The 27,138-nt window shown below is 43.7% G+C and overlaps 1 protein-coding gene across 1 annotated transcript; it reads right to left on the bottom strand.

Annotated features, from left to right (window-relative positions):
- Positions 1-2,922: 2,922 nt before the first annotated feature.
- On the bottom strand, positions 2,923-13,318 carry LOC137331744 (extracellular calcium-sensing receptor-like). Its single transcript, XM_067995727.1, has 6 exons — positions 13,173-13,318; positions 9,973-10,264; positions 8,316-9,152; positions 7,012-7,239; positions 6,081-6,204; positions 2,923-3,848 (listed from the first exon to the last, which is right to left on the bottom strand). Exons 2-6 carry the CDS (start codon positions 10,228-10,230, stop codon positions 2,923-2,925), a joined length of 2,373 nt encoding a protein of 790 aa, XP_067851828.1. The 5' UTR covers positions 10,231-10,264; positions 13,173-13,318.
- Between the last annotated feature and the right edge of the window lie 13,820 nt (positions 13,319-27,138).

Raw genomic sequence — 27,138 nt, 5'->3', positions numbered from 1 at the left:
TGCTATAGTGTTATAGTGCTAGTGTTATAGGGCTACAGTGTTATAGGGCTAGTGTTACAGTCCCATTTATCCAACCTGCACTCAGCGCTAGCGAGTCTCTGCGCAAAACTATCTAAGGTGTCGTAGGCTGCAAATTGATTGTAAAGATGCTGCTTTCAGACCGGTAGCACAGTTTAAAACACATCAATGTTTTGACCTGGTTTTTGCAAATGATCTCACTGACAATCTATAATGTAAGAAAAGAAATGACGTGTTATTATTTTAAAACAAATAAGTAGAAGTGGTGTTGGGACAGGCTTTATTGGTTAGCTATGAAAGTAATTTAATGAACAAAGACACTTTATATGATTGTGGGTAGTGGAGTAGGCACAAATCAGGTCAGCCTTTGCCAGTAAAACAGGCAAGTTCCTGATGTATTTGGTGAGTTTCAAGATCATTAGTTCTCAAATCAGCCACTAGGTGGCGCAGCAAACCATAAAATCCACTGCTCCCATCTCGATCAGCTCATTGGGGAACAACTTAAAATGTTTATATTATTATAATGTATTGTTATACATTTATTTTAAACATTTATGATTAGTTCCTTGTTTTACAATATTATGATTTATTTATGTAATGCCCCATGTTTCACAAATACCTTAAATTTTGACAGAGTAATGGCGCAGAATAGTGCGTATCTGCCGTGCAAATACAGCAACGTCACACCATTCAGTGCATTTCAATGGTGAGGCAGGCAGCAAGATACCATTTTTGTGAAGCTGATGGCGGAGTGGCTCAACTCAGACAGCAACTTTTGGATATCCGCGTTTAACCGTGCATCTGCCCCTCGCCTGCAGTTGCTGCACCATTTGCGCATAAATAACGTCGAGTGTCATGAGCCTCACCGTTATTTTGACAGCAAAATCTGGCCGATTGAATTCGCCCCCTTTAATTCACCCTCCTTCTCAGTCCTCCCGCTGTTTATTTCCCAATCCTTCATTTCTGATTGATTAAGGAGATACCCTGTTCACTCAGGACCCAGATGCCCTGATTCTCGCTGTGCTGTTATCAGTTTGCACTTTCAGCAACACTGTGGGCAAAAAGTTTTTCAGCTGAAGGGTGCGGGGGGGGGAAGTCTAACCCACGGCAGGTGCTGTTTGATGCCCCTCTACAGCAAAATCTGGCCCACGGGGTTGATTCCGTGACCCCTGCGTGGAGCGGCGTTTCAGGGAGCACTGCAGAGAAAACCGTGGACACACACAGCGGTAGAATTTCCTCTCATTTACGCCGGTAATATCAGCGCAAACCGGTTGCAATTGGACGAACCAGCGCAAAAGATCGGGGAATTTTAAACGGAAGTAAGTTACGCCCAGAGACATTTACCTTAGGGTTTTCTGTGATCTTTTATGCTGGTTTAAGAGTCAATCCGCCCGGATCAGGCCCCGCCCACAAAAACTGGCCACGCCCCCCCCCCCAGGTCAACATTGCGAGTGTCCACCAATTGCACTGGTTCGGGAAGGCTCTTTAAATTGTGCTCATTCTCTTAGGCCCACAGGTACTAGTAGGTGTGTTTTAAAAGTATTAAAAAATATTTAATTTACTAAGAAAGTGACTAGTGTACACCCATGAAACTAATAAATGGTTCTGTATAGTTTTTTAAAGTCATTTTCAGTGATTTTAAATCAGGTTACTCATAGGTGGAGGACTGGGCACCCTGATTAAAAATGTTTATTTTTTGTGATAAACCCATTTTCAGTTGTATTAATAAAACTGCACCAGGTCACCACTCTTAAATTCATCAAGGAATATTTTGCAAAGAAAAAAGAAACCAATAAATTCTATTACACTGCCCAAATGCACTGGTTCACGGAGGTTTTTACGTTTGTGATTATACAAATGCGTTTCAACGGAAACTTGAACTTTGACCCAAGAAACGCAATTTCGGGCGGATTTTAGCACAATTTCCGGGTTGCGCCCAAAGTGGAAACTCTACCCCACAGCTTGAGCTTGTGTGAGATGAGCTCCCTGCTGGGAGTGCTGGATTGCAGAATTACCCCTATAGCTTTGACATTTTATCGAACAGAATAATAACACTGCCTTTTGCGGAGTGGTCTTAGAATGAAAGATCAGACAAAGTGATCTCAACAAGATAGTCTTTATTGAGCACGATAAATGCTGAAACTACTTCAATGATAAAGTAACAGAGCTTGGGATATGCAGTTTGAAGCAATACACCCGCGATGATATTAGCAGATAACATGAATAGATTCAAGGTGCAATTAAATATGTTTCTGGAGAGAGAAGGGATTGATCTGCAACGCCAGTTATACACCGGGACGACAAGTTGAAAATCTCTCCCACCTCCTCCTTCGGGGAATCTCACCCTCTTTTACTTTGGAATGGGGTCACTTACCCTAGAACATAGAAATGTAGAAGAATTTATGGCACAGAAGGAGGCCATTCGGCCCATCATGCCTGTGCCTAATCCCACTTTCCAGCACTTGGTCCGTAGCCCTGTAGGTGACGGCACTTCAAGTGCACATCCAAGTACTTTTCAAATGAGTTGAGGGTTCAAGCAGTGAGTTCCAGACCCCCACCACCTTCTGGGTAGAAAAACATTTCCTCAGCTCCCCTCTATTTGTTCGACCAATTACTTTAAATCTGTGCCCCCTGGTTATTGACGTCTCTGCTAAGGGAAATAGGTCCTTCCTATCCACTCTATCTGGGTCCCTCATCATTTTATTCACCTCAATTAAATCTCCCCTCAGCCTCCTCTGTTCCAAAGAAAACAACCCCAGCCTATCCTATCTTTCCTCATAGTTAAAATTCTCCAGTCCTGGCAACATCCTCGTAAATCTCCTCTGTACCCTCTCTAGTGCAATCACATCTTTCCTATACTAAAGTTGCAGTATAAACACACCTAAATGTCTATTTTTAAACATATTAAGACCGCTGGTAAGATTTCAGCTGGTCTGTTTTACCCATAAGATGTCTCTTGGTGTTTTTTTCTGGTTTTAACAGGATGATATAACATTTTGGTGCAAATATGCAGATGAGCAGGCCAAAGCTCGATGACAAAATGGCAAAGATCTCGACAGCGACGGTGTATTTTCCAGGGGAACTGACATAGGCTGGGATAAAGGTCAGCCAAACAGCACAGAAGATCAGCATGCTAAAGGTGATGAATTTAGCCTCGTTGAAATTATCCGGCAGCTTTCGGGCCAAAAATGCAAGAACAAAGCTCATGCAGGATAGAAAGCCGATATAACCCAGCACACAGCAAAACGCCGTCACTGACCCTAAATCACACTCAAAAATAATCTTCTCCTTGTAATATTTAGTCTGCTTTACTGGAAATGGTGACGACACAATAAGCCACACAACACAGATTGCAACTTGGACGACTGTGCAGAGCAGGACGCTGAGGATTTGCTGCAGAGTCCCGAACCATTTCATCAGGTTATTGTTAGGGAGAGTGGCTTGAAACGCCATCAGCACAACCAGGGTTTTGGCCAGCACGCACGAGATGCAGAGAACGAAGCTGACACCAAACAGTGTGTGCCTCAGCGTGCAGGACCATGCTGAGGGTTGGCCAATAAAAGTCAGCGAGCACAGGAAGCACAACATCAACGAAAAGAGAAGCAGGAAACTGAGCTCGGAATTGTTGGCTCGAACGATCGGAGTCTTCCTGTAATACCAGAGGACTCCGGCGACAGCCACTGTGCTGGCCGTTCCCAGCAAGGACACAGTGGTCAGTGTGATTCCCATGGCGTCTTCAAATGAGAGGAACTCAATTTCTTTTGGGATGCATTCATTTCTTTGTGGGTTGGACCAATATTCCAATGCACATGGAATACAGTTTAGTGAATCTAGGGATAAAACAACGATAGTTTGCATTTATATACTGCATTTACCATAGGAAAAAAAATCCCAAAGCGCTTTGCAGAGGCTTAATCAAAAAGTGAATCCTGAGAAGCTTGGTCAATAGAATGAATTTTAAGGACGATCTTAAAGGAGAAGAGGGAGGTAAAGAGGCAGAGGGGTTGATGAGAGGAATTCCAGAGCTTGGGGCCCATGCTCCACTGGTGGGGCAAAGGGATGGATAATGCACAAGAGGTCAGACCAAAGGAAAGTTCAGATTGTGGGTGGGGGGGTTGTAGAGCTGGAGGAGGTTATAGCGATAAGGAAGGGGAAGGCCATGAAAGGATTTAAACTCAAGGATGATTTTTTTAAAATTTGAGGTATTGGGGGACCGGGAGCCAGTGTACGTCAGTGAGGAATGGGGTAATGGACGAACTGAAGTTGGTGCGAGTTAGGATATGGGCAGCAAAGTTTTGGATGAGCTGAAGTTTACAGTGGGTGAAGCACGGGAGGCCGGCCAGGAGAGCATTGGAATAGTCGAGTCTGGAGGTGACAAAGGCATGGATGAGGGTTTCAGCAGCAGACGGACTGAGGTAGGGGCAGAGGCAAGCAATGTTTTGGAGGTTAGAGTAAGCGGACTTTGTGATGGAGAGATTATGGGGTCAGAAGCTCAGCTTGGGGTCAAATAGAATGCCGAGGTGGTGAGCCGTCCACTTCAGCCGGAGTCCATGGCTGGGAAGGGGGGTGAAATCAGTAGCTGAAGTACGGAGTTTGTGACACTGGCCAAAGACAATGGCTTCGGTCTTCCCGATGTTTAACTGGAGGAAATTGCAGCTCATCCAAGACTGGATGACAAGCCAGCAGTCTGACAACACAGAGGCAGTGGAGGAATTGGGAGAGGTGGTGGAGAGGTCGAGTTGGGTGTCATCAGTATACCAATGGAAGCCGACCCCATGTTTGGGGATAATGCCACCAAGGGGCACCCTGTCGATGAGGAAGAGGAAGGGATCAAGGATGGATCCTTAGGGACTCCAGAGGTGATACAATGGGTGTGGGGAGAAAAGCCATTGTTGGAGATGCTCTGGCTGATTGAAAAGGTAAGAATGGAACCGAGCGAGGGCAGTCCCACTGAGCTGGACAACAGAGGAGAGGAGTTGGAGGAAGATGGTGTGGTCGACCATGTCAAAGGCTGCAGACAGGTTGAGGAGGACGAGTAGGGAAAATGAACCATTATCACTGTCACAGAGGATGTCACTTTCGATTGATAATTTAACCAATTGTCTCAATAATTGTCCATTTCCAGATAATTATTCAACTAAAATAGTGTGATATTTAAATATTTTGAAAATTCAGATTATTATATTGTTACAATTTACATCTTTACATCTTATTCTAACAACACAAAAGGGACATATAACTAGGGCACAGCATCTTGTTACACTTATTTATTGAGAAACTAAGCGTCCAAGCCCAATGTACAGCAAACCAGCAAGGCTGAAAAGAGTAAAATAGAACAGCTGAGAAATTAACTTCAGTTATGTGGAGAGGTTGGAGAAGCTGGGATTGTTCTCTTTAGAGCAGAGACGGTTAAGGGGAGATTTAATAGAGGCGTTCAAAATCATGAGGGGTTTTGACAGAGTAAATAAGGAGAAACTGTTTCCACTGGCAGGAGAGTGGTAACCAGAGGACATGGATTTGAGATAATTGGCAAAAGAACCAGAGGGGAGATGGGGGAGAAATCTTTTCATGTAGTGTGTTGTTACGATCTGGAATGCGCTGCCTGAGAGGGCGGTGAAAGCAGATTCAATGATAACTTTCAAAATGGAATTGGGTAAATATTTGAAAAGGAAAACATTGCAGGGCAATAGGGAAAGAGTGGGGGATTGGGACTAATTGGATAGCTCTTTCAATTATTTAGTATAGGAGGCAGTGATGTGAGTCTTGATTTAAACACAGTGGAGATGGATGGAGGAGGAAGATCACACAGGATGTCATTTTGGTCCTTGGAAGGAACAAGAAAAGAAAGTTCGGAGGAGCACTGACCAAAGCCGTAACAAAACAGAGAAAGGCATGAGGAGCAAGAGAAAGGAGGATAGGGGCCAAAGGTTAAAGAAGGATTTCCAGTCTCAGATGCCCGTCTTTTCTTGTTTCCTGCCCTTGAGTGCAAGATTGATAGTAGACTTGAGAGTAGAATTCAAGTCGAGGGCGGACATGGGCTTTATAGGGAGCTAAGTGTTTACCTGTTTCATTACTAATTTCACCATCAGGGCATGGCAAACAATCAGAACAGCAAACTGGTTGTCCATTTTGAACTGCTTTCCTTGTGCCAGGAGGACAACTTTCTGTGCACAATGACCGAGGGACCTAAGTTACAAAAAATGACAAACACACACACAAACACAAATGGTCAATTGTTAAATAATCTGTCAAAGGTCAACATTTTCAAAAATTCATTCTCGGGTTTTAGGCATCACCCATCACCACTGTGCTCGCTGCCCAACATTGGCTCCCAGTCCAGCAATGCCTCGATTTTAAAATTCTCATCGTTGTGTTCAAATCCATCCATGGCCTCGCCCCCTCCCTATCCCTATAACCTCGTCCAGCCCTACAACCCTCCAAGGTCTCTGCGCTCCTCCAATTCTGGCCTCTTACGCATCTCCGATTTTCATCGCTCCACAATTGGTGGCCGTGCCTTCAGCTGCCTAGGCCCTAAGTTCTGGAATTTCCTCCCTAAACCTCTCTCTCTCCTCCTTAAAGTCACTCCTTAAAACCTACCTCTTTGACCAAGCTTTTGGTCACCTGTTGAAAAATCTCTTTATGTGGCTCGGTGTCAGATTTTGTCTGATAACCGCTCCTGTGAAGCACCTTGGGATGTTTCTATTACATTAAAGATGCTATATAAATACAAGTTGTTGTTGTTGTATTTATTTTCCATCTCTAGTTGCTTTGAGAAGTTAGTGATACAACTGTGTGGCTTACTGGGCCACTTCAAGCGGGCATATCGATGTAGGACTGGAGTCATATATAGGTCAGACTAGATTAGGGCATTAATGAACCAGTTAGGTTGATGACATTCAGACAGCTTCATGGTCATTTTACTGATACCAGTATCAGTATCGAGAGGCAAAATATGCAGGTTGTAGAATGAATTGAACAATTGACCCAGCTTACCGTACTTTGATTATTGTGCCAAATAATATTTCCTTCATTTACCAGAAGGTCGTGTCCCAAACCTAAAGCAGCATCAAACCTGCCGACATGAACATACTTAATGGAACCATCTGCTTTTCTGTGCCAGTTGATTATATCGTATGATGCAAGTGGATCCCCATTCTCATCGAAATAAATTTCTTCCCCAAACTTAGTGGTGTATCTCACCTCTTTCAGATAATGGAGGAGCTTTGGAAAGATTAGAACACAGGTCAATACTTGTCCTTAAGTGTTTAAGCATCATAGCTCACAATGTTATTACAAATTAGCATCCAAACTATGTGGAGGAGAAGCAAAGTCCTGCGATACAATCTGTGTACACCATTGTAATTTTTGTTTAACTATTCACTGGCTATGACGAAGCTAGCATGCTGCATATCTTGCCCATCTCTAATTACCCTAACAATTGAATAGCTTGTGAGACCACCTCAGAGAGCATTTAACAGTCCACCACTTAGTATGGGACAGCAGTCACAAACAGACTGGACCAGATCGTGGTGGCAGGTTCCCTTCCCTAAAGGATATCAATGAACCAATTGAGTCTTTACAATAATCAGGTAGAATTCATGGTCATATTTTCCTCCTGGTGTTAGCTAGATTTTTAGTAACTTCAGTTTGTAACTTGCCATACTGGGATTTGAACTCATGTTGTGGGGGAAATTTTGACTTTGGGCAATAGACAGCAGATCAGCCGTCTGTTACACATCTCTCCCAACTTTCATTTCCATTGACTTCAATCGGGAGAGAAGTACAACAGGCAGCTGATCTAATATCGCCTGTTTTACACGATTGCCCAAAGTAAAAATTAGCCCTACGATCTCTAGATTACTAGTTCAGTACACTATGCTACTGTGCTGTAATTAAGCATTACTGAGGCTCTTTGAGATGAGAGGTTGTGGGCTGCGTTCAAAGTAAAAAAGGACCAGAAACTGGCTTATTTTTTTTCACTTCCCTAACCCAGAAGGCACTGAGGCCAGTGGCCTGTTGTGGTATCCCTATAGCCGTCATAGGTGAGATCAGCTTAGGCAACACAGATCAGGTGTTGAAACTGGGATCAATGTGCTCTGTAAGGCTCAGCTCCTCACTGGCCAGTGCACTCACCAAGAGAGCCATGGAGGGGAGGGGCAACTAGACAGCTAGAACATAATTGATTCCGAAAAGAACAAAATTGGAGTGTGACAATCAATTGTGTGTATTAGCAGCTGGGCACAAATGTCCTCACATCAAGATTGTGTACATTTTTCAAAGCTTCCCAAATCTCTTACCTGCCATGGTTTGAAGTTGAAAATATCTGCACAAGTATTATTTGGCAGTGCTCCAGTGCCATTTTTGCAAGAGTTCAAATTGTGAAGCGCATGAGCTATTGCATATATGGCTTTATACACATTGTAAGAAACTCTCAGTTCGGACACATCTGAATATATGCTGTATGTATTGTTTAAATCCTCTGAGCCTGTACATTGAGTGCGAGTGTCTATTGATGCGTTATTTCCTTTGATGGTACCCAATGTCCCAAGGGAACATTTAAATATTGTTTCCCACAATTCTTTCATGAACACATTATTCGGAGTTTTGAAAGGATGGGCTTGAAGAAGGAAATTTCTCAGGCCTGGAATTTCTGCTCTGGGAATTGCAAACCCTATTGTCCCGCTCAGAGACAGGAAATTTTCACTCGTTGCAATTAAAGCAGATGTAACCCAGGCCTCGCTCGCTATCCATTGCCTACCAGTGATATTTTGCTTTACAACTTCTCTGATTAAAGGATACGCATCTCCCTCAATGGCAAACATGACAATGACCCTCGCGGTAGATGTTTTGATTGTCTCTGTTATTTGAAGTATCTTCCGTCTGGAATACACTTTTGGAATGACTTCAGTAAAAGCGATGCAAACGCCAAGTTTTCTGACTTCGTCGCTGAATGCTTGAATCCCATTCTGCCCGTAGTCATCATCGCCAGCGATCGATCCAATCCAGGTCCATCCGAACCGGTGCACCAGTCGAGCGACGCCTTGGGCCTGGTAGGCATCGCTTGGCATTGTTCTGAAAAAGGCTGGGAACTTATTCCTGTGACTTAGACATGCACAGGATGCAAAGTAGCTGACCTGGAGAAAATCAACAATGCAGTTTTTATTGTAACGCTGAAAAGCTCACGGATATTCAAAGAATATGAAAAGGTTCCAATTGCCTTTCCTTTCCCGAAGGCATTCGACGATACTGGGCGACAGCTCCATGGCTGCCTGGTACACTCCGGGGAGGTCCGATTTGTACACTTATTAACCAGGAATTGTTTGGTGACTGCAGAGATCTCCAATTTTCACAAGTGCTACTTATCCACAGTATTTCCATTGCTATTTGAATCTATAAGGTACAACAGTATTCTGCAAGTATCTATTTTATGTACATGTTTACTAATTCAAATATTGGGGATAAATTTCACCGTCACTCCTTGGCCAATAAACTGTTGGAGCAGATCGCCCGCTCGTTAAAGAATCTCCCCGAGTTTCATTTCCAAAATGGAAATGGAAATCGATGGTTGGGGGGAGGGGGTGGGTCATTCTATAATGGACCAGCCAAGCAATGAAGCTGAAAATTATCCCCAGTGTGTCTTATTCCTGACCATGTAGGTTCCCTTGTATCACACATTGTTCCCCAATTGGCAGGGAAGACAGATCTCTCAGGTCTTTTTCCAATGTTGCTCTGTAACTTTTCTTTACAGTATGCTTTATAGCCACCCTTTGGCACAGCATGACCAATGTCATGCCACCTGTCAAACTGGCGATTGCAGCCCCTCAAACTTTCCTACATTACAACATTGACTACACTTCAAAAGTACCTCATTGACTGTAAAGCGCTTTGGCATGTCTTGAGGCCGTGACAGGCGCTATATAAATGCAAGTTCTTTCTTTCTTCGATGCAACTTACCATCGGGATTGTGAAAGGCCCCAGGGTTTTTTGTATAATCATGGACTGCGTTGACCCTGAGTCTCCGACAATTACAGGAACGGAGGAGGTTCCCACGCAGTCGTGACTGGTTATTTCTTCATTATCTCCACTTGCCGACGCTAAGGCTGATCTGAGAGACTGGGTGTGTGTCGCGCAGGTGTCATAAATCTGATAACCCAGTCGTATATTTGGAAGAAGCATCTTGTCTTTGTTTATTTCCTGAATTGCAAAAATCATTGTCTGCGACCAACGGAAGGATCTGAAATCAAAGCTGAGAGTAGAGATTTCAATGAGCAGAGTTTAACTTACGCTCCAAATTTAACAAAAACAAGTTCGAGATTAAAGGGTGGATTTTCAACATGCCACCTGGGCATAAATATGACTTTGCGAATCCTCCGCCCGTTATAGAAACCGCTCGATTTCTATTCCATTCCAAGCTGAAAATCTACTGCAGAGTTAGTTAGTTAGTTTCTTTACTTATTGATTGACTGATTGTGAAAGAAAAGTAAAAGAAAGAACTTGCATTTTATATAGAGCCTTTCAGGACGTCTCAAAGCGTTTTACAGCCAATAAAATACTTTTGACGTGTAGTCACTGTTGTAATGTAGGAAACATGGCAGCCAATTTGTGCAGAGCAAGATCCCACAAACAGCAATATGATAATGACCAAAATTATATTTTTTTGTGCCTTTTGAGGTGAATGATATTATTGTTGGGAAATAAAACACATGTCCATTTTGCACACCCAAAGTCAGCATTAAGCGTTCTCAGATCAAGTACAGCAGGTAGGATGGAAAACAAAATATTACAGATGCTAGAATTCTGAAACAAAAATAGAAAACACCAGAAACATCTACAAGTCTGGCAGCATCTGTAAAGAGAACAGATGAGATGTTTCGGGTATCAAAACTAGAAGGTGTTACAGATGAACAGCATTTAAAGAGGAGCAGAACAAAGGGAAGGGAGAAGGAAGATAAAACACAAGACAACCACACACAGGGTAAAAGAAATAGAATGAGCTGTAAAGTGATTAATTGGAGAAGAGGAAATGGTTAAACGACAGAAGTGATATTAGCGTCAGGCATAATGAGAGAAATCAAAAAAAATAAAAGTTATATACGAGACACAGAGAGTGCGTAAATCGCTAAAGGGGAATAGGCAGCTAAAAAGAGAAGCAGGACAGGCTACAGTGGCCCAGTTGGTTTCAGTTTATATTTTTTCCATTCCCATTATACAAAAGAAGCAATGCAAACTTGTTAAGAGCACATAGCTTGATAGTGGCATGTAACATTTTATAGGAGATTGAAGCTCACATTGGTTCAGGCAGTCCTCACCAAATGAAGTATATACGTTTTAATGGAGACCAGTATGTCTACACTGCATGGTGATTTCATGATTAAATTGCAAACCCAGTGCCTTTTTTGCATTGTAAATGAGGTAACTGTGTGGGAGGCATACACCTCTGGGAAAGACATTGATATATCTGCGATATACAAACATACACGATGTGGAAGCCACTTTGACACATACGATAGAATTAAAAACACCGTTTTATCACTTTTTTTCTGAATGAAATCCCCTCCTTTCCTGAAGGCACTGTCTGTAGAGTATAATTCCATAGGCTCAGGATGCCCTCTGAAACCTCACTTAAGTAGAAAGAAAGAAAGAACTTGCATTTATATAGAGCCTTTCACGACCTCAGGGTGTCCCAAAGTCAATGAAGTACTTTTGAAGTGTAATCACTGTTGTAATGTAGGGAAACGCGACAGTCAATTTTCGCACAGCAGGATCCCACAAACAGCAACATGATAAATGACCTACGAAACTGCTTTTGGTTGAGGGATAAATATTGGCCAGGACACCGGGAGAAGTCCCCCTCTCTTCTTCGAATAATTCCCATGGATCTTTTAGGTTTACTTGAGTGGGCAGATGGGGCCTCGGTTTAACGTCTCATCCGAAAGACAGAACTGCATTGAAGTGTCAGCCTAGATTTTGTGCTTATGTCTTTAGGGGTAGGGCTCGAACCCACAATTTTCAAACTCAAAGGCAAGAGTGATACCACTGATCCACGGCTGACTTCTGATGAAATGGACTTTCTTCCTGTGTGAGCCTCGACAGTTCAATGACAGCATGTTTTGTGACTGTGGAGAGCATAACAGCTGAACCTGACCCTGTTCTCACCCAGTCTCCACACATACAGTCTCCAGCAGGGCTCACTAGGTAGCAGTCAGCAGTGGGAAACCTATATAACAGACCTTGCATTATCTAATAGACAGTGCATTATCTAACAGACAATGCATTGCACACACAAGCAACTGGGGAGGAACAGTGACTAATAAAGCTGGTCATAAGGGAAGATATTCCAAATGGCATCGTTCTTCTGTGAATAATAGGTGTCAGTCACGGCTCAGTTAGTAGCACTCGTCCCTGAGTCAGAGTTTGTGGACTTAGGCCCCACTTCTGAGACTTGAGCACAAAATCTAGGCTGAAAATTCAGTGCAGTACTGCACTGTCAGAAGTACTGTCTTTTGGATGAGAAGTTAAATCTTTCAGATGGCACTATTTGAAGAAGAGCAAGGAGTTCTCCTGGTGTCCTGGCCAATATTTATCCCTTAACCAACATCACTAAAAAACAGATTATCCGGTCACTTGTGGGACTTTGCTGTGTGCAAATTGTCTGCCACATTTCCTTCATTACAACAGTGACTGCACTTCAAAAGTACTTTATTGGCTGTAAAGTGCTTTGGGATATCCTGAAGTCATGAAAGGCGCTATATAAATGCAAGTTCTTTCTTTCTTTACTTAACATGCTCCTTGACTTTCTCTCTGTGTTAGTTTAACAGTAGGCGTAACCCATGTATTTTAACACAAGTTAAACTGCTTCAATGAGGAATTCTGTATGTGCGTATCAAGTAATCCTAGAACAATGCCGATTGGAATTCTTCTGTTTTTTCCATTTAATTCAGATCATAATAAACTGATAGAAAATGTAAAACTAAAGTACCGAGGATCAGTTCAAAGTGTGTTCCTAATCGATTTTATTCTTTTTGTGAAAAATTAAAGGCAAAAGTTAATTAAAACATATAACCAAAGACTGGATAGGAAAATGGGAAGATGCTGGCTCTACAATCCTAGGAAATGCTTGTGTTCACAGGCAGTGCAGTCGAGTGCAGACTTACCCCTCACACTGCGGCGTCACTGCCTTTACTCTGAAGGACGAACCTGGTTGAATTATTCGGTAATGAAGCGGAAACAAACCGGCCAGGATCACATCTCCATCCTCGAAGACTGCGGAAAGATTAAACTTTGCTCGGAGTTTGCAGCTTGACTCCCCATGAGTTGGGATCAGTAAAGAAAACAAGGCTGGAAGCAAAAGCACTGTCATCTTGTCTTCATCTGACTGTGACAGGATGGGATCTTTCCCATTTATATAGAGAAATAGTGACTACTAAATGCAAAGAAAGCCTTGACATTTCCCCATAGCCAGGTGAAGGAAATATGACCCTCATCACCCTCGAGAATAAGAAGCAAGTAAAGAGCGCACAATTACAATCTACCTAATCTCAAGCCATGACACTGGATCTATATTAAGGCATAAGGATTATATGTATATTTGGAAAAATAGTGATGCCTATTTAATTTATTCTTCTGGGGGCAAGGTTCCTCAGTATAATCTCTCCTGCATTAGTGTAGACTTTAATGCTACTGGAAAGTTAGGACACATCTGACTTGAACCAGCAACCAAGGGAAGTAAATAAACTGTAATGCAATATCGCATAATTAACAAATGTGTCTAAACTTACTGCAGTTGTTTCTGAGGTTCATTTAATTTATTTTTATGTCACTTTCCTATCTATCAGTGAAACAGATTGTGGGCTGGTGAAGTTTCATAGAATCATAGAATCTTACAGCACAGAATGAGGCCTCGCGGCCCATCTTTGAAAGAGCTATCCACTTAGTCCCACTCCCCTGCTCTTTCCCATTTCCCTGCACATTTTATCCCCTTCAAGAATTTATCCAGTTCCCTTTCGAAAGGTACTATTGAATCTGCTTCCACCACACTTTCAGAAGTGCATTGCAGATCGTAACAACTCGCTGCGTAAAAATATTTCTCCTCATCTCACCTCTGGCTGCTTTGCCAATTAACCTTAAATCTGTGTCCTCTGGTTACCGACCCTCCTGCCAGTGGAAACAGTTTCTCTTTATTTAGTCTTTCAAAATCCTTCATGATTTTGGATGCCTCTATTAAATGTCCCCTTAACCTTCTCTGCTCTAAGGAGAACAACCCCAGCTTCTCCAATCTCTCCACATAATTGAAGTCCCTCATCCCTGGTACCATTCTAGTAAATCTCCTCTGCACCCTCTCCAAGGCCTTCCTAAAGTGAGATGTGCAGAATTGGACACAAGGCTCCAGCTGAGGCCTAACCATAATTTCTAAAGGTTTAACATCCATTCCTAGTCAAAATAAATAAATGTCAGTTTATCATTTAATTGGTGAGATTATTTTGATCTGCAAAAGTCAAGAGAAATAACTTTTCAGATCAGCTGACATTATAAGAAAAAGACTATTTATACTCATAGCTATATTTCCAAGGCAGAATTGTTAAAAGGAGAGTCCAAGAGTGGGAGGAGAGTCAGAGAGGTGAGCGCAGTGTAAAAGGAGAGTCCGAGAGGTGAGCGCAGTGTAAAAGGAGAGTCAGAGAGGTGAGCGCAGTGTAAAAGGAGAGTCAGACAGGTGAGCGCAGCGTAAAAGGAGAGTCCGAGAGGTGAGCGCAGTGTAAAAGGAGAGTCCGAGAGGTGAGCGCAGTGTAAAAGGAGAGTCAGAGAGGTGAGCGCAGTGTAAAAGGAGAGTCAGACAGGTGAGCGCAGCGTAAAAGGAGAGTCCGAGAGGTGAGCGCAGTGTAAAAGGAGAGTCCGAGAGGTGAGCGCAGTGTAAAAGGAGAGTCAGAGAGGTGAGCGCAGTGTAAAAGGAGAGTCCGAGAGGTGAGCGCAGTGTAAAAGGAGAGTCAGACAGGTGAGCGCAGTGTAAAAGGAGAGTCCAAGAGCGGGAGGAGAGACCGATAGGTGAGCGCAGTGTAAAAGGAGAGCCCGAGAGTGGGAGGAGAATCCGAGAGCGGGAGGAGAGTCCGAGAGGTGAGCACAGTGTAAAAGGAGAGTCCGAGAGCAGGAGGAGAGTCCGAGGGGTGAGCGCAGTGTAAAAGGAGTGTCCGAGAGTGGGAGGAGAGTCCGAGAGGTGAGCGCAGTGTAAAAGGAGAGTCCGAGAGGTGAGCGCAGTGTAAAAGGAGAGTCCGAGAGGTGAGCGCAGTGTAAAAGGAGAGTCCCGAGAGGTGAGCGCAGTGTAAAAGGAGAGTCCGAGAGGTGAGCGCAGTGTAAAAGGAGAGTCCCGAGAGGTGAGCGCAGTGTAAAAGGAGAGTCCGAGAGGTGAGCGCAGTGTAAAAGGAGAGTCCGAGAGGTGAGCGCAGTGTAAAAGGAGAGTCCGAGAGGTGAGCGCAGTGTAAAAGGAGAGGCAAAGAGATGAGCACAGTGTAAAAGGAGAGTCCGAGAGCAGGAAGAGAATCTGAGAGGTGAGCGGCGTGTGAATCTAAGGCAAGTCATGGCAGCAGAGCTCGCACCCGTGATATGCTCCTCCTGTACGATATGGGAAGTCATGGACACTACAGGTGTCCCTGGTGACCATGTGTTCAGGAAGTGTGTCCAGCTGCAGCTACTGGCTAACCGCATTTCGGAGCTGGAGCTGCGGGTGGATTCACTGTGGAGCATCCGCGATGCTGAGATTATCGTGGATAGCACGTTCAGTGAGGTGGTCACACCGCAGGTAAAGATTACGCAGGCAGAAAGGAAATGGGTGACCGCCAGGCAGAGTAAAAGGACTAGGCAGGTAGAGCAGGAGTCCCCTGGGGCCATCTCCCTCTCAAACAGATATACCGCTTTGGATACTGTTGGGGGAGATGGCTTATCAGGGGAAAGCAGAAAGAGCCAAGTTCGTGGTACCACGGGTGGCTCTGCTGCACAGGAGGGGAGGAATAAGAGTGGCAGCGCGATATTGATAGCGGATTCAATTGTAAGGGGAACAGATAGGCGTTTCTGTGGCCACAAACGTGACTCCAGGATGGTATGTTGCTTCCCTGGTGCTAGGGTCAAGGATGTCACGGAGCGGCTGCAGGGCATTCTGGAGGGGGAGGGTGAACAGCCAGTAGTCGTGGTCCATATCGGTACCAACGACATAGGTAAAAAAAGGGATGAGGTCCTGCAAGGTGAATTTAAGGAGTTAGGAAATAAATTAAACAGCAGGATCTCAAAGGTAGTGATCTCAGGATTACTACCAGTGCCACGTGCTAGTGAGTATAGGAACAGGAGAATAGACCGGATGAATGCGTGGCTGCAGGAATGGTGTAGGAGGGAGGGATTTAGATTCCTTGAACATCGGGACCGCTTCTGGGAAAGGTGGGACCTGTACAAGCGGGACGGGTTACACCCGAGCAGGACCGGGACCGATGTCCTCGCGGGAGTGTTTGCTAGTGCTGTTGGGGAAGGTTTAAACTAGAATGGCAGGGGGATGGGAACCTGAGCAGGGAGACAGAGGAGGGGGAAACAAGAATGGAAACATAAGACAGAAAAGGAAGAAGCAACAGTGGAAGGCAGAGAAAACAAGGGCGTAAAACAAATAGGGCCATACTGCAAAATAAAACTAAGATGACTAGCAATCTTAAAAAGACAAGTCTAAAGGTATTGTGTCTTAATACGCAGAGCATTCGCAATAAGGTCGATGAATTAACAGCGCAGATAGATATTAACGGTTATGATATAGTTGTGATTACGGAGACATGGCTGCAGGGTGACCAAGGATGGGAACTGAACATCCAAGGGTATTCAATATTTAGGAAGGACAAGCAAAAAGGGAAAGGAGGTGGGGTAGCGTTGTTAGTAAAGGAGGAAATCAATGCAATAGTGAGGAAGGATATTGGCTCGGAAAATCACGATGTGGAATCTGTATGGATGGAGCTAAGAAACACCAAGGGGCAGAAAACGTTGGTGGGGGTTGTCTATAGGCCCCCAAACAGTAGTGGAGATGTAGGGGAGGGCATTAAACAGGAAATTAGAGACGCATGCAAGAAGGGTACAACTATAATCATGGGTGACTTTAATCTACATATAGATTGGTCAAACCAAATTAGCAATAATACTGTGGGGGAGGAATTCCTGGAGTGTGTACGTGATGGTTTTCTAGACCAGTGTGTTGAGGAACCAACTAGAGAACAGGCAATCCTAGACTGGGTATTGTGCAATGAGAAAGTATTAATTAACAACCTTGTTGTGCGGGGTCTGTTAGGGAAGAGCGACCATAACATGATAGAATTCCTCATTAAGATGGAGAGTGAAGTAGTTGAATCCAAAACTAGGGTCCTGAATCTAAATAAAGGAAATTATGAAAGTATGAGGTGCGAGTTGGCTATGAGAGATTGAGAAACTTTACTGAAAGGGATGACGGTGGATAGGCAATGGCTAATATTTAAAGAACGTGTGCAGGAATTACAACAATTATTCATTCCTGTCTGGCGTAAAAATAAAACAGGAAAGGTGGCTCAACCGTGGCTTACAAAAGAAATTAGGGATAGTATTAGATCCAAAGAGGAGACATATAAAATTGCCAGAAAAAGCGGCAAGCCTGAGGATTGGGAGCAGTTCAGAATTCAGCAAAGGAGGACAAAGAGAATGATTAAGAGGGAAAAAATAGAGTATGAGAGTAAACTAGCAGGGAACATAAATACTGACTGTAAAAGCTTCTATAAATATGTCAAGAGAAAAAGATTAGTGAAGACAAATGTAGGTCCCTTACAGTCAGAAATGGGGGAAATTATAATGGGGAACAAAGAAATGGCAGAACAATTAAACACATACTTTGGTTCTGTCTTCACAAAGGAGGACACAAATAACCTGCCAGAAATGTTAGGGAACCAAGGGTCTAGTGAGAAGGAGGAACAGTATTACTGAAAAAATAGTGCGAGGGAAATTAATGGGGCTAAAGGCTGACAAATCCCCAGGGCCTGATAATCTACATCCCAGAGTACTAAAGGAAGTGGCCCTGGAAATAGTGGATGCATTGGTGGTCATCTTCCAAAATTCTATAGACTTTGGAACAGTTCCTACAGATTGGAGGGTGGCAAATGTAACCCCACTATTTAAAAATGGAGGGAGCAAATAAACAAGGAATTACAAACCAGTTAGCCTAACGTCAGTAGTGGGGAAAATGCTAGAGTCTATTATAAAAGATGTGATAACAGAAAACTTGGAGGGCATTAATGGGATTGGACAAAGTCAGCATGGGTTTATGAAAGGGAAATCATGCTTCACAAATCTACTGGAGTTTTTTGAGGATGTAACTAGTAGAATAGATAGGGGAGAACCAGTGGATGTGGTGTATTTGGATTTTCAGAAGGCTTTTGATAAGGTCCCACACAAGAAGTTAGTGTGCAAAATTAAAGCACATGGGATTGGGGGGAATATACTGGAATGGATTGAGAATTGGTTGACAGACAGGAAACAGCGAGTAGGAATAAACGGGTCTTTTTCTGGGTGGCAGGCAGTGACTAGTGGGGTACCGCAGGGATCAGTGCTTGGGCCCCAGCTATTCACAATATATATCAATGATTTGGATGAGGGAACTAAATGTAACATTTCCAAGTTTGCAGATGACACAAAGCTGGGGTGGAATGTGAGCTGTGAGGGGGATGCAAAAAGGCTCCAATGTGATTTAGACAAGTTGGGTGAGTGGGCAAGAACATGGCAGATGCAGTATAACGTGGATAAATGTCAGGTTATCCACTTTGGTTGTAAAAACAGAAAGGCAGATTATTATCTGAATGATGATAGATTGGGAAAAGGGGAGGTACAACGAGACCTGGGTGTCCTTGTACACCGGTCGCTGAAAGTGAGCATTCAGGTGCAGCAAGCAGTTAGGAAGGCGAATGGTATGTTGCCGTTCATTGCAAGAGGATTTGAGTACACGAGCAGAGATGTCTTACTGCAGTTATACAGGGCCTTGGTGAGACCACATCTGGAGTATTGTGTGCAGTTTTGGTCTCCTTATCTGAGGAAGGATGTCCTTGCCATGGAGGGAGTGCAATCTCAGGATACGGGGTATGCCATTTCGAACCGAGATGAGGAGAAATTTCTTCACTCAGAGGCTGGTGAGCATATGGAATTCTCTACCACAGAAGGCAGTGGAGATGTATTCAAGAAGGAGATAGATATATTTCTTAATGCAAAAGGGATCAAGGGATATGGGGAAAAAGCGGAACAGGGTAATGAGTTAGACGATCAGCCATGATCATTTTGAATGGAGGAGCAGGCCCAAAGGGCAAAATGGCCTACTCTTGCTCCTATTTTCTATGTTTCTATGTTAAACATCCAATTAAGCAGTTTCTGATTTTAATCCAGTTTACATAAGTGTAATTAGACTGAAGTTATACTGCCATTTATCCAGGACAAAGCAGCCTGCTTGATTGGCATCCCATCGGCCACCTTAAACATTCACTCCCTTCACCACCAGTGCACTGTGGCTGCAGTGTGTACTATCTACAAGATGCACTGCAGCAACTCGTCAAGGCTTCTTCGACAGCACCTCCCAAACCCGCAACCTCTAACACCTAGAAGGACAAGGGCAGCAGGCACATGGGAACAACACCACCCCTCCACATTCCCCTCCAAGTCACACACCATCCCAACTTGGAAATATATCACAGTTCCTTCATCATCGCTGGGTCAAAATCCTGGAACAACCTACCTAACAGCACTGTGGGAGAACCTTCACCACACGGACTGCAGCAGTTCAAGAAGGCAGCTCACCACTACCTTCTCAAGGGCAACTACGGATGGCAATAAATGCTGGCCTTGCCAGCGACGTCCACATCCCGTGAATGAATTAAAAAAAACTTCTGAATTGCAGTGAAGCTGTTTCAATTTCATAGTGACGCATTGACAGTACAGGGCCGGTTTTCCGAATCCCAGCATGGAGCCTGACCACCAGCAGCACATGTTGGGAAATCTTGGATACGTTTGCCATGATTTTCCGCCTATTGATTTTAATGGTTAGAAAATGATGGGGAGCTTCCCCACAAATTGTATACAGACCTAGGTGGGCGAAACTCTGCACCAAGGAGCCTGCATTTGGAAATGTGGCCCTTATGGCACTAGAATCAGATCGCAATCCGAGTTGGAAACACATGAGATCCCCTTAGAATATGGGCGAATTTTCACTTTCACCGCCTGGACAGTAATAGAACGGATCAGACCGCACATCCATTATACAATCCGCCTGTTTTTCATTGATTTCAATGAGATGAAAATCAGGCAGGATCTCCAACTGGTGGGAGATCTGCTCCGCTATATTAAGGTGAAAATGACCCCCTATAAGTGTAGTGTGCTGTCAAGCTATGATTAAGAGATGCTCAGAGACCATTGCACCTCTTGGGTACTTTCTAAACTTAATCAGAGTTCTCTTTTAAATAAAATGCCTTGGGAATGTAGACACATCAGGAGTAATTGTAGCTTTCGGTTATGGTGTAAAACGGACGATATGGAGTTGGCCGCCCGTTATACACCACGCCCGATGATCCCTTCCGTTGACTTCAATGGAAAGGAAAATCGAGCCAGCCGTATAACAGATTACCAAATTGATATCGTCCCTTTTACACCACCACCCAATTACCCCCACCCCACCGCACTCTCGAAATCTCTGGCTGCGAGTGCAGCTTTGTACATGCATGTAAACACATGTGTGAAGAGCACTTTTATGGTCATTAGGGTGCGATTCACGGCCCGAAACTCAAATTGGCCGCTGCCAGCAAAAGGCGCTGTACAGCTACCAGTCCCAGGTCAGTAGTAGATTAAAATCACAACATTAAGAGTGGAGTGACCAGGCAAAGGTGAGAAATGTCTAAATATTATATAGAAGGTGCATGCTCGGTTTTTTAAAATTCATTCAGGAGATATAAGAGTTGCTGGCAAGGCCAGCATTTATTGCCCATCCCTTGTTGCCCTTGAGAAGGTGGTGGTGAACTTTCTTCTTGTGGTGAAGGTGGTCCCACAGTGCTGGGAGTTCCAGGATTTTGACCCAGCGACCATGAAGGACCAGCAACATATGTCCAAGTTAGGATGGTGTGTGACTTGGAGGGGAACTTAGTTCCCATGCACCTGCTGCCCTTGTCCTTCTGGGTGGTGGAGGTTGTGGGTTGATCGAACATTAAGATGATCAGATTAAGGAATTGGTGTTCCTAATGTAAAAAAAAACAGAACTTGAATTCCAGTATGAAATAGCACTGGAACTCACATCTAGAAACAGAATGAAAGCTGTTCTCCTTTGTCTGGAACTGTGTTTGTTACTGACAGAGCAGGTTTGATTGACTTGGTGTATTATAAATGGTGTTTGATCCTGCAAAAAGTGCTTTATTCCTTAACAATTGAGATAGCTAAGTAAAACTTTTCAAATCTTTTCACATACCCTTCAGTTCTGGTTCCAAATAGTATATTGGGTATTTTGCCCGGTTTGTTTTAGGTTAATAAATGAGTAAAGTCATCAACCTGTTTTTTAAACTTTTAATGAAGTATAATTAAAACAATAAATTGCAAATTTAATTAGCAATTAAACAGTGCTGCTGTAAATCTGGAGTTAATGGGAAGACAAATGATTCATTATAAGAAGCCTGAGGCAGTTGCAGGTAAGATCTCATTAATCACCCCACATGGCATCTGAAACACTATAATCTTATTATTCATTTTCACCTCACTGTAAGCTATTAAACTATATTCAAACAAGTACATGCCAAATTATGATGTGCAATAAAATATTTCAATATAAATAAACAGCAACTGATTTTTCACTGAATGCAGAGGAACAGTCATCAAATCAAATAAAATGCTGAACGATAAACTAGTGCGGTACAAAGCTGAGAAAGTCATGGGGGGGTGAAGTTGGACATGAGCGGGGACGCAAAATCAGGTGGATTTGCTTTTGCCGCCCGTTGTAGGACACGCCTGATACTCAATTCAATTCAAGGCAATGCCACCTTTCTTCGTCCCGGCTCATGACCAATTTCACCCCTGTGCTCCGACTGCACGGTGGCCTGGTCGGACTTTGAATACTGTGCCCAGTTCTGGTCACCAGGGCACAAGGAAAAAGTCCCGGAGACTGTGAACGCCCGCAAGGCCGACCCCCCTGGTGTGTAGGACCGAGTTGCCAGTAAGAGCAGAGAGACTGGGCTTCTCGGCTTTGACGGGAGATGACTGACAGGTGATGTTATAGTGTACAACGTAGTTGAGTAGAAATTCCGATTAGCGAAGTTGACACTTGAATGCTTAATGCACCTGTGGGAGCACCTTCATCACATGGACTGCAGCGGTTCAAAAAGAAGGCCGAACCACCACCTTCTCAAAGGCAACTAGGGATGGGCAATAAATGCCAGCCTTGCCAGCGACGCCCACATCCCAAGAATGAATTTTTTAAAATGTATGCTACATTCCTGTGGCTGTTATTTTTACACAGATATTAACTCATTTACTTTAAACAGGTTAGTACTTGTGCACAAATAGCACAGACAGGAGCATACTGCAAATGCTTTAAGTGTTGGTATATAAGGACATAAGATAAGAACATAAGAGGTAGGAGCAGGAGTAGGCCATACGGCCCCTCGAGCCTGCTCTGCCATTCAATAAGATTATGGCTGATCTTCTACCTCAACTCCACTTTCCTGCCCAGTCCCCATATCCCTTGATTCCCTTAGTGTCCAAATATCCATCGATCTCAGTCTTGAAGATACTCAATGACTGAGCATTCACAGCCTTCTGTGGTAGAGAATTCCAAAGATCCACAACCCTCTGAGTGAAGAAATTTTTCCTCATCTCTGTCCTAAATGGCTGACCCCTTATCTTGTGACTATGACCCCTAGATCTAGACTCTCCAGCCAGGGGAAACAGCCTCTCAGCTTCTACCCTGTCAAGCCCTCTAAGAATTTTATACGTTTCAATGAGATCACCTCTCATTCTTCTAAACTCCAGGGAATATAAGCCCATTCTATCCAATCTCTCCTCATAGAGGAGAGCCCTAATCTTGTGTCACAACCTCTTGAGTGGCACCTTATCGAAAATCTAAATATACTACATCCACTGGTTCCCCCTTATCTACTCTGCTAGTTACATCTGCAAAAAGTTCTATTAGATTTGTCAAACACGATTTTCCTTTCATAAAAGCGTGTTGACTCTGCCTGTTCGTATTACGATTTTCTAAGTGCCCTGTTACCACGTCCTTAATTATAGATTCTAGCATTTTTCCTACTAATGATGTCAGGCTAACTGGCCTATAGTTCCCTGTTTTCTCTCTCCCTCCCTTCTTGAATCGTGGGGTTACATTTGAAACCTTCCAATCCACGGGGACCGTTCTGGAATCTAGGGAATTCTGGAAGATCAAAACCAATGCATCCACTCTCTCTGCAGCCACCATTTTTAAACCCTAGGATGTAGGCCATCAGATCCAGGGGATTTGTCAGCTTTTAGTCCCATTAATTTCTCCAGTTCGTTTTCTTCACTAATCTTAATTACCTTAGGTTCCACACTCTCATTAGACCCTTGGTTCCCCATTATTTCTGGTATGTTTTTTGAGGCTTCAACAGTGAAGATAGATATGAATCTCACTGATCAGAATTTCTAACCTACCAAACAGTATAGAGAAAGGAAATCCATAAAAGTAAAAAGAAAAGAAAGACTTGCATCTGTATTGCGACTTTTACGACCTCAGGATGCCCCAAAGCCCTTAATTAAGTACTTGTGAAGTGTAGTCACTGTTCTAATGTAAGAAACACGGCAGCCAATTTGTGCACAGCAAGGTCCCACCAATAGCAACGTGATAATGGCCACATGACTTGTTTTAATCATGTTGGTTGAGGATAAATATTGGCCAGGATATCGGGGAGAACTCCCCTGCACTTCTTTGAAATAGTGCCATGGAATCTTTGAAATCTACCTGAGAGGGCAGGTGGGGCCTTGGTTTAATGTCTCATCCCAAAGACTAATGTGAATCATGACACAGGACAAAGGGACACATGTTCAAACTAGCAAAAGGCTAATTTAAAAATGTTGGGTGGAATTTTAAACCCCCAGGATGGGCGGGAGAGGATCAGGTGGGGGTTAAATTCTTAAAAATGAGAAACCCGACTCAAACCCGTTGCGAACATGCCCACTTCCGGTTTAACTGGCGCGGGTTGGGGGGCGAGCAAGTAACCTGCTCTCGAGAGGCGGGTCGGTAATTATAATACGTTAATGAGGCTGCGTGCCTCAAATTTCAGCAGCCATTTGGATTTAACAGCTGTGGGCCGGGTTTCCGAGGGGAACCCGGCAGCTAAAGGGAAGTGAGGACTGCCGGATCCAGCAGGTAAGTGCTTTTCCAGCATGGCTTATGGGCCAGGAAGAGCAGGAGTGCTTCCCCCCACTAACCCTAACCCCAGACCCCTAAGCAAACTTGCCCCGATCTGTTTCTCTCCCATGATTGGCCGACCCCCCCCCCCCCCCCACCGATTTCAGCCCCCCCGCAATATCTCCATTTGCGATCAGCCAACTCCCCCGTGATCCGTGTCTCCCCCTCGGCCGACCCTCCTACAATCTCTCCCATCCTCCCTCCCCTCTCTCCGGTCCCCGGCAGCAGCCTTCTACAGCAAGCCTTCCTGCCCGGCAGCCAGCCAGTCTTTCAATCTGGCTGGCTACTGGACGGGAAACGGAGGAAAAATATTCAAATGAGGTCCTGCCATTAAATTTGGCAGGTCCTCCACCTTTCCCGTATTTCCGGGTTTCCTGGCCGCTGACACACGACCCAACTCTGTCCCCCACTTCCCCGTAAATATCGGGACCATTGTCTCTGAATGTGTCCTTATTACAGCTATTGTTGAAACACAAATAATGGACCATTCTCCGATTTTCAGTTTTGATGAGCTAAAAGTTCTCCTAATGGAAATACCCCAGTTGTCAAACCTCACTAACCCTCTCTAGCTGTAAAGTTTGTCAAGGAAGTCATGCTCAAACTGTACAATGGTGTGATCAGACACACCATTGCACTGTATCATAGTTCTGGTCACTGAAACAGGAGGAAGACATACAAGCCCTGGAGGTGGTTTAGAGAGGAGCAGCAAGATTGTTTCTTAGTATGAGAGAACTGAAGTCATGAAAAAAGACTGGTGGAAATTTGAAAAGAGGCAATTGGGAAATATCTTTATTGAGGTATATAGGATAGGAAACAGCTTGGGAAAGGTAAATCTGGGGCGCTGTTTCAATGTAAATATGATAGAAGGACAAACGGACACAAATACTCTCCACTTGCCTGGATGAGTGCAGCTCCAACAACACTCAAGAAGCTCGACACCATCCAGGACAAAGCAGCCCGCTTGATTGGCACCCCATCCACCACCCTAAACATTCACTCCCTTCACCACCGGCGCACTGTGGCTGCAGTGTGTACCATCCACAGGATGCACTGCAGCAACTCGCCAAGGCTTCTTTGACAGCACCTCCCAAACCCACGACCTCTACCACCTGGAAGGACAAGAGCAGCAGGTACATGGGAACAACACCACCCCTGCACGTTCCCCTCCAAGTCACACACAATCCCGACTTGGAAATAAATCGCCGTTCCTTCATCGTCACTGGGTCAAAATCCTGGAACTCCCTTCCTAACAGCACTGTGGGAGAACCTTCACCACACGGACTGCAGCAGTTCAAGAAGGCGGCTCACCACCACCTTCTCAAGGGCAATTAGGGATGGGCAATAAATGCTGGCCTCGCCAGCGACGCCCACATCCCATGAACGAATAAAAAAAAAATTCCAACTATTGAAAGGCAAATTAAGGACTGATGTCAAAATTGGGCACTGTGGGTTTTACTTGGATGGATGAGCTAGGATGGGCTTCCTCTTCCATATCTATCTTGTGATCTAGTGGTGATAACATGTTGAATACCCAGCCTCTGACCTGCTCTAGTAGCCACAGCATTTATGTGGCCACACATCAGTGTGTTCTTGTAACGTGACAGGAGGTGATGCTCCCAATACACATCTACTTTGGAGGATGACTCAGTCAATCAGCATTATGTATTCTCTCTGACTGAACCTGATCTTTAAACATATGGGCTTCCTTTCTCACATATGGTCAAAGTTAAACTGCCTGACGCTGAGGCTACAGTTTTAAATCTGCAACAGATGCAGAATTGTCTGTACTTTGATGAGATAGCATTCCTCTGTGCCGACTAATGTTTTTCTCTGATCATTTTGGACAAATCTCTTGCTTTAGCTGAACTTCCTTATTGAGGTTGTTAATATATTTAATTTGTTAAAGATATTTACTCTATCTACCAATACTTAAATTACGTATGCATTTGATGTGTCATATTTATGCCTGACCATTAAAATATTTAATAGACTGCTAGCCATTTTTTTTAAATAAACAGTTTTTAGAAAATGAAGGCTTTGAAATTATACCTTTGGATACTGATGTACACACTTTTATTGCATTTGTATGAAAGCCTTTTTCTATTATTTTTACAGAGCAATTAATGCATTTTAAATAAACTGGTAATTTGAAGGTGACAGATTTACAATGGTCTCTTTAAAACAGCTAATAGTTGTGACCAAATAAATAAGGAGATTCACTTTGAAAGTTATTTAATATTTGGGTGCATTGTTAAAAAGGAATCCATGTTGGGAATTATACTGGAGGAAAGTTTAACTATAAGTGACTCAGATCTTGGCCTTTTCATTACAATTAGAAAAATAGAGCACAATGGTATTGTATTAATATTGATATCTTATTATACTGCCTTTATTGCCTTGCTGACTTATAAATTAGGCAAGGTAAACTATTGCTGACAGGTCCTGTGGAGTTTTGGACAGATTGCATTAATAGAAATCACGTGCTTTATCAAGTGGAAAGATCTTGACAATTAGCAATATGGAAACCAAAGTTCCGGCAAATCCTTTTGTTCTGAGAGTGACTCAGATGCTAAATGACTGTGTGATAATCACACTTTATTTGGAGCTTGTATTTTACCAGCAGTGACACCTGGGGCTTTGTTATTCTCACCGATGCACTCATTCAATTGTTCGGCAGCAAG

This window comes from Heptranchias perlo, chromosome 13 (assembly GCF_035084215.1).
Source record: "Heptranchias perlo isolate sHepPer1 chromosome 13, sHepPer1.hap1, whole genome shotgun sequence".
In the NCBI taxonomy this organism is placed as follows: Eukaryota; Metazoa; Chordata; class Chondrichthyes; order Hexanchiformes; family Hexanchidae; genus Heptranchias; species Heptranchias perlo.
This window is presented reverse-complemented; position numbering and strand designations above follow the sequence as displayed.